The following is a 12,237-nucleotide window of genomic DNA, read 5'->3' on the forward strand; positions in this document are numbered from 1 at the left end:
TGCAGGAGACGTGGGGGTAGACAACGGCTTTGTCAACAAGAAAAAACTTTTCACCTTCCGAGGAGAGAAAATAGTCTTCGACTCAGGGAGAGATTTAGATGAGATTGTAATAATAGCAGTGGAGTCAGAAGGCTGAGAATGGCGTTTTTCTGGAGGTGAGCGCCTTCTTTGAAGTTGAAGGCTGGTCGCCTGCCTTAGAAGGAGAGGTGTTTTTTAACTGTCTTACTTGCTTTTGGAGACGAAGCTCCACAGATCTTTCTTTCTTTTTTTTTTTTGTGAGGAGACAGCTTTTAAAGAAGTATCACTGTCCTCATAGGACACAGGGCATTCTCTGGCCTTAAGCTTCTGCAGCCACAGAAGAAGTCTAGCCTCTCTATACCTCAAGTTTTTTTGTGAAAATGTGTGGCAAATTTTAGTCTCCCTCCTGATGGTCAGGGTGAAGACAGTAAATTTATTTCTTACGAGGGTCATCAGAATGAACCACATGAACCCCAATGTTGAAACACAGCTCTATTAGCTGTAGACATGTTGCCCCTGTGGTGAGAAGCTGGTTGAGAAAAGCAAAAGCGCTGTTTCTGAGAAGAAGTTTCTGTCAGAATGCCAGAAATTGGAAATACTGAGCAGAGCTCTGGGAGACCCCCATTATGTACGGCAAAATCTTTGAGTCTGTAGTCTCTGTGGTGAGGGTTCTAAAGGGTGCTGTTGCCGGATCGGTTGGACTTCAGGCCATTTCTAACAACTGAAGAGCTTTTAAAGTGAATGTCTTTTCCATTAACTTCAATGTGAAATGTTTTACTTACCGCTTTATATGTACCGTTGGACTTCCACTTCAACGACGGGGAATGATTGAAGCATGTGAATCTATGAAAGATCCAATGCTGGAGAACAAAAATCTCCCTTCTGTCTTTTAAGGTTTTGGATGAAAAAGTATGTAGATGTAGTCCTTATGTTGATCCTCAAAATGCAATCTCTTTTCCACATGGCGTGAAAAGACTTTATTAGGTTCTGACATTATAGGTTGTCAGGTTTTGGAAAAATATAGTTCAATCGAGCAAGGCTTAGGGGAGGCTCCCTTCATACAACGTGCTCTAGAAAATCTGAGGGAAGGAAGCCTCTGAGGGGAGTGTTCCAAAGGGTGCTGCAACCCGATTGGTTGGAGTTCGGTTCTTTTTAAATTATAGAGATAAGTTGCTAAAGTGAATGTTCTCTAGCCTTTTATAGACTATGTTTAACATGACATTGCTTTCTAGTTTCACCAGGGGACTCCCTTTCCAAAAACAAGGAAAGTATAAAGCATGTGAATCTATGAAAGATCCAATAATGGAGAATTATTTGCTGTAAAGTCTGCCCAATTGCTTTGAACTGAACATGACTGAATGGATGATGTGCCCCTTTGGAGTCGGAGGTCTACAAGAGGGTTAGAGAACATGTGAATTTATAATAGGTTCTGGACCCTTTCAAAGAGAAAGAAGAGAAGAAGCGGACATACAGGATTAAGAATTGTTGTGGGATGAAAAGTAAGGTTGTAACGTTGGCTACATTATTTTTACCCACTTCCTAAAATTAATTCCTTGGTGAATCACTGTGTGGAAGGCTGCTCATTTGATCTAGTCAACCGTTGCACCTGGATTGAAGACTGATGTGGATAACAAACCCGCAAGCTGGCACTGGCAGAGGAGAGGCAGGATAATTGGTACAAGTGCTGCATATACACACACACACCTAAAAATTCAATCTAACCAGGAACCAAAAATGTAGCTGAAACCAGAGGAGTAGGTTCAAAATAATTTAGTGTGTCAACTAACCTATAAATTGAAACGATGGGACTCTACATTATATCTACAAACCTTGTGAAAGAAACTGCTAAAGTAATTAAAATGCAAATGTAGGTCCTGAATCACCCTCAGATATACAAAACATGGAATGCATACATTGTGATCTCTCAGCTGAACGGAAGATAAAATATACCTGTGTATATGGGTTCTGCTGTGGATATGCACTTCGAACAGGGTACACAGCAGTCTGGTAGGGGTTGGGTGAAGATGAATAGGGTGGCACAGCTCCACTAGTTGGTGAACAGGACACCTTGTATGGTGTGCCTGGTGTATAACCTGAAAACACAAAGAAAAGATCATGAACATACATAGAATTTGCCACATGTTCACAAAAACGATTTCCCAGCAAAGCTTTCCATTTTTAGGCCTGTCCTTTGAGTCAGCTTTAGTTGTCCTTCTAAACTACCAATTATTAAAATAAAATAAAAACAATAAAACCACAGAATCTACAGGGGGCATCATCACTTCAACTGATCTCAAATGGTCATTCATACTTGGCTTTCATCGACCACAGCATACAGCATGGGACAATGGGTTCACCCACTGGCTACCTTCTGTGAATGGCCGAACCATGCTTGTGCAGAATGTGTTCATCCACAGAGAAAATTTTGCACTTCAGTGTCCGTGGTCCAGGGCAATGTTTCCTTTTCTTAAATGTTCCTTTTTCGTGAAGCCCTGGTAGTTCCACTCACACTGCTACCAAGCAGCTCATTTGTCCTGATGTGCAAAGCATGCAGTACATCCTCTATTATTGTAACCATTTCAAAAGGGATCAGACACCTTGCAACGGTAAATCAGTGGTACAATATATCAAACCTCGATTCAGAATAGCTGCCAATGACATGCCAGTGTTTATAGGAGCAATTATGAAAGTAACTGTAACAAACAGGTGACCGGGGAGGAGGGTGGGCACATGTGAATCTACAGCACTACATGCCACAAACAGATGCTTACCGGGCAAGTAACATTTTCCATTTGAGCTATGTGTGGCTGTAGATACACATGCTTAGCATAGACTGTAAAAAGGTTCTCCTCCATAAGCCGTGGTTAACCTGTAGGAATTACAGTTTGATATAGCGCCCATGGGACTGCTTGGCCCACACTGGCTTGATGACGTGCCAATGCATCTACTAAGTAATGTTTTGTAAATGTATGAGGGATAGACCATGTAGCTGCCTTACATATATCAGCTATAGATAAGTTTCACAGGAAGGCCACTAAAGATCCTTTTTTTCCCCCAAGGAGAGTGAGGTTTAGGAAGAACATGTAAAACTCTTTTGGCTTTGCACAGCATGTATGAATGCACTGAACAATCCATCTTACAATGCCCGATTTAGAGATGGCATTTCCCTGGTGAGGTTTTGTGTAAGCAACAAATATGGGTTATGTTTTTCTAAATTGCCTAGTCCTGTCAATTTAGTACATTAGAGCTCTTTTTAAATCTAAGGTGTGTAAAGCCCTTTCTGCAACCGAATCAAGTTGTGAAAAAAATACAGGCAGTTCAATAGACTGATGGGTAGAATAGTGAGACTACCTTGGGTAGGATTTTTGGGTTGGGTTGGGTTGGAGGGGGGAGTTCACCCCCTTTAACCTGGGGAGGTTTTGTAACCCCTTTTCTTTTGGTTACCCTAGTCTTGACCCATTTGTCTGTCTTCTTTACCAATTCTTGGGAAGGAATGAGACCTAGGACCACCAGAGACTGATGCAACTTTATTTGTGCAATTGCTTAACATATTCTTTCATCAAAAGATTGTAAAATCCAACATAGTCCTGCACATCAATTCCAGTTAACCGTCCATCTAGTGTTTTTACTGAGTATTCCATTCCATGAAGTCAACCCGGTATTGGCTTGGGGTTTTGAGAGCCACCCGTGAATCCAATCTTATACTCCTCATTGTGAGTCCAGAGCCCTCAATCAGGGTGCCCTTTATGAGGTCATAAGAATCCCCATCGGCACAGTCCGGGCCAGAAGCCTCTTTGGTTACCAGAGAACAGCTCCCAAAATAAGGCCCTCCAGTGTGACTTCTTTAGTTGCCTCATTCCACAGGCCCTCTTCAAGGCTGTGAACTATTTGGTGATATCACCTTCCTCATATTTGGGGACAATCCCTTTGGGGATTTTAGGGTCATAAGAAGTTTCCCCTAGGTTTGATATTGCTGCCACCATTGATGAGGGGGGGGGGGGGGGGGGGGGGTTGGGAGTTTGGGGGGCTAATCCTATCCCTGCTCTCTTTTTCTAGAGCCAGGAGTCTGGACTCTAGGTCTAATCTTTTGGTCAACCTTGCTAGAAGGATGTCCTCTTCACTGATGTTGTGCTCCGTGATCTCACCAAGACCTGACCAACCTGCATGGGTTCTAGGAGTTGCGAGTACTATACTTGGAGTCAGGGTCACAGGGATCCTGTCCTCCCTATTTAGTGGGGGAGGTTGGGGGTGGTCCTCTCTATCACTAACATTATCTTCTGAGGTGGGATCTCCCCGCTCAGAAGGGTGGTTCCTAGCATACTCTGCCAAGAGTTCCTTGAGCTTTGACTTGGAAGGATGGGACCCCATGGGAATACTTGCTCTCTCATATCTTGATGGAGGTAGGGGGTGAGGTCAAGTGGGGATCTTTTTACCGGAGAGCAAAAAACTTCTAGAATACTTTTATTTTAGACTTTTGAAATGCTAGAAGGGACTTCACCAAGGCCCTAGCAAGACTTCTAAACATTTTGAAAAAATGTAAATTCAAACAAGGGGTTCATCTAAAGGCAATTTTTGGAATGTAGTCATGTGATCAGGTGTTGACCAAGTAGTCCAACAAATGCAAAGTTGTAGACCCCACCGCAGTTCCACCAACGTAGGAAGCCGGCTCTGTGAATACTATACCAAAGTAAGGTATAGTGTGCACAGAGCCAGTGGATCCCCAGAGGTATAGCAGAGGGTAAAGTAGAAAGTACCTTACTCTCTTTTGTGGTAGTGTGGTTGAGTAGTCAGGCTCATCAGGTGGTAGTGTTAAGCTAAATCGGAACTATATCACACACAAGGACTGAATCCAAACCAATCGTTGGTACAAACAGTTGTTACTGTGTTGTTTTTATCACTGGAACAAAGATTGACTTAGTAGCAGGTAAGTGATACTTTCAATACAATGATACTTTTCAAGATACTGTACGTACTGGTTTTGTAGAAGCATACAAGTTACTTTGCAGAAGAGAAAATGTGTTATAAACTCTTTAAAATACTTGTAATTACTTTAGATTACTTTCTAGCTTAGGGCAAAACAAACGAATAACAGTTTAGGCACTGCAGTGCATCACCCCTCGATGGTTTGGAGGTCAGGACTGCCAGGGAACCACTTCAGGACCAGAGGACCCTTCGGACACAGGTCGTGGACAGCGGGTGCAGAGGTAAGTCTTAGAGCAGGGTTTCTTGGTTCTGCAGGGGCTTGATCTTTTGTGGATAGGGCCGCTGTCCTCGGTAGTCTAGAGTCTTTATTGCAGTGGGGATCAGTCCTTACCAGGTCTGGAGGTTGCAGTTATTTTTTGGAGCAGTCATTTTCTTCACAGGGGCTCTGGTGCTGCAGGCAGGCCGGTACGGCTGGGGCCACGTCAGTTGGGCCTGGAGTCTCCACTGCTGCAAGGTCTTCAGGTTCCAGTCTGCTCAGGTCGTCAATTCTGAAATCCTGGGTTCAGGGCTGCCCCCTAAATACTGTATTTAGTGGGCATTTTAGGGGTCTTGCGATAGTAGCCAATGGGCTTTGACCTTAGGGTGACTATAATCTTGGTGTGCTCACCCCACATTGGGGGGGGGGGGGGGGGGGGGTGAACACATTCTCTTACCCAGATTGGGAGAGGAGTAGTGTGCTTCACCTGACCCACCCTCCTAAGCATGGAGTTGGCAGAGGTAGACACCTCCTGGGTCCGCTAAAGTTTCCCACCTGTCTTCCAGCTGAAAAAAACGTGGTGAGACAGGAAGGGGGCCTGCTCCTGATAGCAGGAGAGATGCCGTGAGGGTTTACCAAAGTCTGTGGTTGCTAGGGGCGCAAGTGAGCTCCATACAATAACCATGTACACCCACCGGTCTTAGGTGATGTTCCACCAGGCGGGAAGGAAAGTCTGTGACTGAGTCTTACGGAATGATGTGGAGGTGGCTTTGGAACCTTCACTGTAAGAGGAGCGGCAAAAGGAGCCACAATGAGATTATTTCTGTAGTGACCTCATAGCTTTGGCCGTTTCATTATCTTTCTTAATTTGATCAAGTAGGGTATCTACTTGTGGTCCAAAATGAGGTTACTAATCAAATGGTAGCGCGAGAACAAACTGTGCCTCAGGTTTAAAACCAGAGATACAAAACCAAGCATGTCTTCATAAGAGTATGCTGGAGTTTATTCCTCTATATGCTGTATCTGCAGCGTAGAGTGCACACCTAATTGTAGTGTTGGATACTGCTTTTCACTCACAGGCAATTTGTCATGCTTTTTCTTTTTTCATATTCTTCTGGGAGATATTGGAGTATTTTCTCCATCTCGCCCTGTGAGCGCCATCATACCTTGTAGGAAGGCAAATTAGTTCACAATGCATTAATAACTGGCGGATTGGCCAGCCACCCGCTTTCCTGCTGCATCTATTTTTTACTCTCCTTATCTGGAGGAGGCATTTTGCCAGATGTTTGGAAGCTTGCTCGTTTATGTGCTGTTGCTACAACTAAAGAGTCTGGTGGTAGCTAACCTAGGATACATACTGGGTGATTAGGCGATGCCTTACATATATATTTTTTTATCAACCCGTTGTGTTACTACTCTAGATCTGACTAGGTCACTGAAAATGTCAGTGGTAGTACGTAGCATACCTTTGAGCATAGGCATGTATTGTGAGGATCATTGAGGAGAGCCTTCCAATTAAGAAATCTTGTTGTGGTCGTTCGGTGCCTACCATGGGCCAAAGGCAGTGGTGGCACAGAAACTGTTTTATGCGTTTCTGGGAAGGTTTGCAGACTATATGATCGATTGCTTGGGTTGATGACGGGGTGGCAGGGGAACAGTATGCATGGCTTGTTGAGCTGGAGGCAGGTCTTGCAAAGGACAAGCCTTTTGAGGAGCTCTGTAGGTCACAAAGTTGATTAGACTTGTGAAAGCCTCAGGTCTTTTGCAAATAGAACTTCAAAAATCTCTTGACATCAAACGAATGGAGGGCTCCCTACGCTGGAGTCGCAGGACCTGGAAAGAATGTCTTCAGGATGAGAGGGTCTTTTAAAGTCTGAAGAGACATTTGGAAATAACTTTGGATTCGTCCGAGGACCAGTCCATCGTTCCTGAATTGCAGAAACGGTTCCTTAATGGTTAAAGCTTGAACCTCGCTCATTGCCTGGCAGATGTCAATGCTACAAGTAGAGCTACCTTCCAGGAAACTAATTTCAGATCCCCTCTATGAATGGGTTGAATTTGTGCTTCATGAGCTGTGAGAGGACAAGATTGAGCTGCCAGAGCGGTGGAGGAGGTCTGGCTGGTGATAAGACCTTAAATTAGTCCCTTGAGGAATTGCTGAACGATTCTACATGCCCACAATCAAGGTAAGGTAGATGATCTCCTTAAGCACAAGTTAGATGCGTGGACCTTCATAAAGGGGCGAGCCAACCGTGATTTCGCCAAGTGCAGGAGATAAGGGAGAATCTCGAGATGGAGACTAGAGGCACGTTAGGTTGTTCGCACCAAATGCAAAAACGATTCCACTTCAGTAGATAGGTCTCGTTAGTACTGCTTGCAAGAGCGCTGGATAGTATTTCTCTGCCTTCTGGCAATAGGTTCAGATGGGCAAACTTATTGTGCTCAGAAGCCAAGCCAATAAATTAAGAGATTTGGGATCCGACAAGCACTTGGCCCTGGGCATCATTAAGAGCGATTGAATCGGTTTCAAGAGAATGATGTTTCTCCGAAAGTGGGTGGTGTTCCATAAATCAATGTTGGCGCAGCCAGAAGGGAGCTATGAGGATCATCCTGCAGGGCTCCGCTTTCATCTTCATGAGATGCCTTGATAGGAGAGGAACTGGAAGACCGGCATAGGCAAAGATGCCCGACCATGCCCTCGAAAATGCATTCCCCGTGATACCTTACGGTGATGCCAGCTTGAACTGGCATTTCTTGTTCTGTGAGGGAGGGTCACAAAAAGATCGAGACTTGGCTTGCCCCTACCTGCCCAGTTTGTTGACGTAGTGCATCGTGGTGGTGGTGGTGGTGTCCGTCCGAACGAGCTCAACAGTTCTTTATTCTTGGAAGGAAAGCTTGTAAGGGCAGATGGACCGCCTTGAACTCCAACAAGTTGATGTGAAGGAGGCGATGCAGCTTTTGAGACTGACTTGCATGTGTTGAAGGAAAGCTTCCCATCCGTCGAGGGAGGTGTCAGTAGTGATGACAAAGGCGATGGTGGGATTAGAAAGGAGACCGAATGAAATATTCTTTTGGTCTGTCCACCAAGAGATGGCTTTGACCATAGCTGGTGTGATGGTGAGTAGATAGTCAAAAGAACCCTCTGCTTCTAGCCACAGCTTGCCTAGTTCCTCTTGGAAAGGACACATTCTTAGCCGGCAGAACGGAACTAGAGGGATGCAGAAGGACATCACCCCTAAGAGGGATTTGTAACCGCGCACTGAAAGAGACCTTTTGCATGAGTTCTGCTAGCGAGCTTTGTTTTTATTGCCTCGTGACAGATGGAAATGCTCTGTTGAGCATTGCTCCTAAGAAGGTGAGTCTTTGATGGATGCAAGACTCTGACTTTTCGGGATTCAGGGTAAGGCCTAATTCCCTTAACAGTGTTGTGCAGGCTACTGTGGATACCTGAGCTGTGCACATGAATAGTGCCTTGAACAAGTAATCGTCCAAATACGGGAACACTTGGTGTCTGTTTTCTGAGAAAGGCTGCCACAAGAGCCAAGCACTTTGGATATTCACAAGGGGCAGATCGGAAGCCAAAAGGCAGGACTCTGAAATGATAAAGGCTCCTGACTATTGTGAATCGAAGGAACATCCTGTGAAATGGGTGGATGGGGATATGAGAGTACGTGTCCTGCAGGTCGATGGTGGATATGTAATCCCCTGGGTATAAGAGCAACAGAATCTCCTGCAAGGAAACCATGCAGAAGGACTGTTTCTTCAGGTAGGTGTTGATATGTCTAAAATCCAGGAGAGGACAAGTGTCTGAACCTTTTGTGGACCAAAAAGAAACAGGAATATAATTCTCTTATTGTGATGCAGGAACTTGTTCTATTGCTCCTTTCTCAAACATTGCAAGAACCTCTAAACTGAGAAGGTGTAGAGGTTTTGAAACAAATGGTTGAAGTGGGGTGGGAGGTGGAATTTGAAGAAATTCTAGAGTATGGCCACATTGAATAAGGTTGAGAACCCTTCGTCCGTATTTATAGCCTGTCAGCAATGAAGATATGCAGATATTTAGCATCTTAACTTGACTGAATGGATTAGCCGGAGCCTGAACATGGTATTTGGTGACGAGCTAAATCCTTTGTCTGACGTTCTGCTCCATCTCTTGCAGTAGACCGGTTGTAAGCCGCTAGCGGTGGCTGCCGTTGGCTATACTGGGAATAGGGCCGAGATGAAGAGTAAGCGGGGTACCAAGAATGTTGGTAACCACCCCTGTAAGATGGAAGTCTTCTCCCTCGGGTGCCTTGAAAGGGCACCTTACAAAACTGCAACATCCCCAATGACTATATCCATGTGGGTATTGGTCCTTATAGCTTGAAGTGCCTTATGGACGTCTTTGCCGAAAAGTGCCTCTCTGTCAAAAGAAGGGTAGAGAATTTTGTTTTGGACAGCAGGGCGGAATGATGTAGCCCTAAGCCATCCCTGGTGGCCTAAAACAGCTGCACCTGCAAGCAGTCTAAAGGCAGTTGTGGCAAAGTCAATTGTACAGTCTATCACTTACGACGACGTGCGCTCTCCTTCCTGAAGTCTCTTTTTGGCCTTTTATTTACTCTGGTCAGGTAGTTGATCCAGGAACGGGTCAAGATCAGACCACATCTGGCAGTCATATCTCCCAAGAACCTCAAAAGAATTTGTTGCCCTCACAGTGAGCCCAGACATGAAGAACCTTTTCCCAACATTGTCAAGGGACCTACCTTCTTTGTCTGGAGGTGCTGTGATTGGTGCCGACAGGTTCGTCGACCTGCGTTGTGCTGCTTGAGAGATGACTAAATCAGGCTTCGAGTGACCGGTCAGACAAGCAGGAGCATCCTCTGGAGCCTTGTAATTTTTCTCCAAACAGGGTAGGACTGCAGACACGGTGGTCAGAGTTTATGACTTTCAAACCCTACTCTTAGATGCATAGCTCTTAAGGTTTTCCTAAAGGATTCCTTAAAATCGTAAAGGAAGCAGTCTGTTTGTGTTGAAGGCATAGGTAAGTCGAAGTGCTTTGCTGCTCGCTCTAGTAAAGTGTGGAACCCACCAATATCCTCAGGTGGAGCATCAACCGGGATTGGCAAGGAAGATGATGGTGTGGGAATTAGATAACCATCACATTTTTGGTGTAGATCTCGGATCTCACCCTCCTCATGATTTTCATCAGAACTTGCAGGATCATTAAGCAAAGCAGCCTGCGGTGAATGGCGTACATAGGTAGGTAGCAAGAGTGGATTTTGCCGTGGAGGAGAAGGAGGTATAAACGGCGCTGGTGGAGTGGCTGTCACTGTGGGAGCCAAAAATGGAAGTAAATGCTTCCTATAGTCTGACAAAATAAATTGCAAGTCAATGAGTAGTGCGGAGGGCATGTAAATCATCTCCTCCAGATATGGCTGTTGATATTGGTCCTGAGGGACATAGTAGCTCTGACTTTCATACTCCCATTCATAATTGTTGTTTTGACACTTAAGTGCAGCTCTGATGGGCTGTACGCTTATCTGTAAAGTCGATCATCATCATCATCAGATGCCTGTTCTTCCAACAGCTGTGAGGGAAGCAATGGTGACATCGTACTAGGATAGAGGTGTTCAAGGGTCAAATGCCTACGTCTGTCCTATTTTTTTTATTAAAAATTAAATCAGCATTTAACTCGTCAACGGGATAGTCAACAGCATAATTGCGAGAGCCATCGATGGAGACGTGACCAACGCAGTTGAAATCATGGTGGTTATCAATGGAGGTGACATCGAAAACGTTGTGGTCTAGGTCGACGACATTGGCATCATCAGCGATGGAGCCTGTACCTTCGACGACGATACCGACGCCACCTTTGTAGTAGACTGTTAAATTAGATGATTGTCGACGAGGACATAATGGAATTCAGCGTAGAAGGAGCACAGTCGGTAGCAAGCCACAACAGTGCGGATTTCTTCAGCGACGTCAAGTCTCTAGTCAAGGGTCTGTCAGGAGGTGGAACTAAAAAGGGTTTCTTAAACAAACGTCTCACCTGAGGTGGTGGTGTAGGCGGTTGAGACCTGTTTTTGTGTGGTCTACTTCTATAACTGTCGCTCTTTTATTTCCTTTCATTCTCTGTGAAGAGATTATGAAGGGCTGTGACTGTAAGACCCGTGAGAGGTCTTTTTGTTGAGGCTGTATGAGGTCACTCAAGGGAAGGGCGAGAGTGAGAAGATCTTTCCTTATGAGACCTTTTGGAGGATGAAGAGAACGCCTCCTCACCGTCATCTTTTGATACAGGTTTCTTCCTTGCTTTAAGCTTTTGCAGCCATAAAAGCAGACACCCCTCACGGTCTTACAAAGTTTTATTGGAGAAAGTGAGACACCTTGCATTCTTTGGCCTTGTGGTCAAGATAAAGGCAATAAATGTAGTCTTTGTGAGGGCCATCGGTCTGGAGCCGCTTCTTTGAACAGATGCCACAAGCCCGGAATAGGCTCCTCCTCTCCTTTTTTGACGTTTGCGTAAAGACCAAATACAGACTCAAGATGAAGAGATGAGCAGTCTTTAAGTGTACATAGACTAGAACAAATGCGTTTAAATCCTTAACCAAGCTTTGGAATAAAGAAAACGGAGCAAAGCTTAGTAGAGACTCTTTAGAACGATGTGCGGTTAAAAATCTGAGGGACTGGAAATTCTAGAGGGCAGGGAAACCTGATTGGTTCAAACCTCTGTATGGTCTCTTTTTCAACAGACTATTAAATGTTAGAAAACTAAAGGGCCTAGGCTCTTTCTAGTCTAGGTTTTACTTTGCATTGCTATTTTAATGTACACTAGAACTCCCATCTCGGCAACAGGGGAATGATTCAAGCATGTGAATCTATGAAAGTTCCAATCCTGGATTAAACAGAGGTCTGGGTTCTTGATCAATGCAAACATGTCACATGAAGAAGACTACACTTCTAGGTTTTCTGGAGGATTTTCAATCGGCGACACTGCAACTTCAGCGCCGCAAATTTTTTAGTATATAAATAAATAACAACAACACTGTAGGGTGCGACACATG

At 44.7% G+C, this 12,237-nt stretch overlaps 2 protein-coding genes across 7 annotated transcripts in view; one reads left to right on the top strand and one right to left on the bottom strand.

Annotated features, from left to right (window-relative positions):
* LOC146785508 (uncharacterized) overlaps nucleotides 1-12,237 on the top strand; it is a 277,646-nt gene that overhangs the window by 223,645 nt on the left and 41,764 nt on the right. The window lies entirely within an intron of this gene.
* Nucleotides 1-12,237, bottom strand: part of FAM168B (family with sequence similarity 168 member B) — a 223,469-nt gene that overhangs the window by 140,123 nt on the left and 71,109 nt on the right. For all 6 annotated transcript variants that reach the window (XM_085634612.1, XM_085634614.1, XM_085634617.1 and 3 more), the window contains one exon: nucleotides 1,969-2,111. In XM_085634612.1, the coding sequence (XP_085490738.1) occupies nucleotides 1,969-2,111 (143 nt within the window). The remainder of the gene's footprint in view (nucleotides 1-1,968; nucleotides 2,112-12,237) is intronic.

The sequence above is a fragment of the Triturus cristatus genome, chromosome 11 (assembly GCF_964204655.1).
Source record: "Triturus cristatus chromosome 11, aTriCri1.1, whole genome shotgun sequence".
Taxonomy (NCBI): domain Eukaryota; kingdom Metazoa; phylum Chordata; class Amphibia; order Caudata; family Salamandridae; genus Triturus; species Triturus cristatus.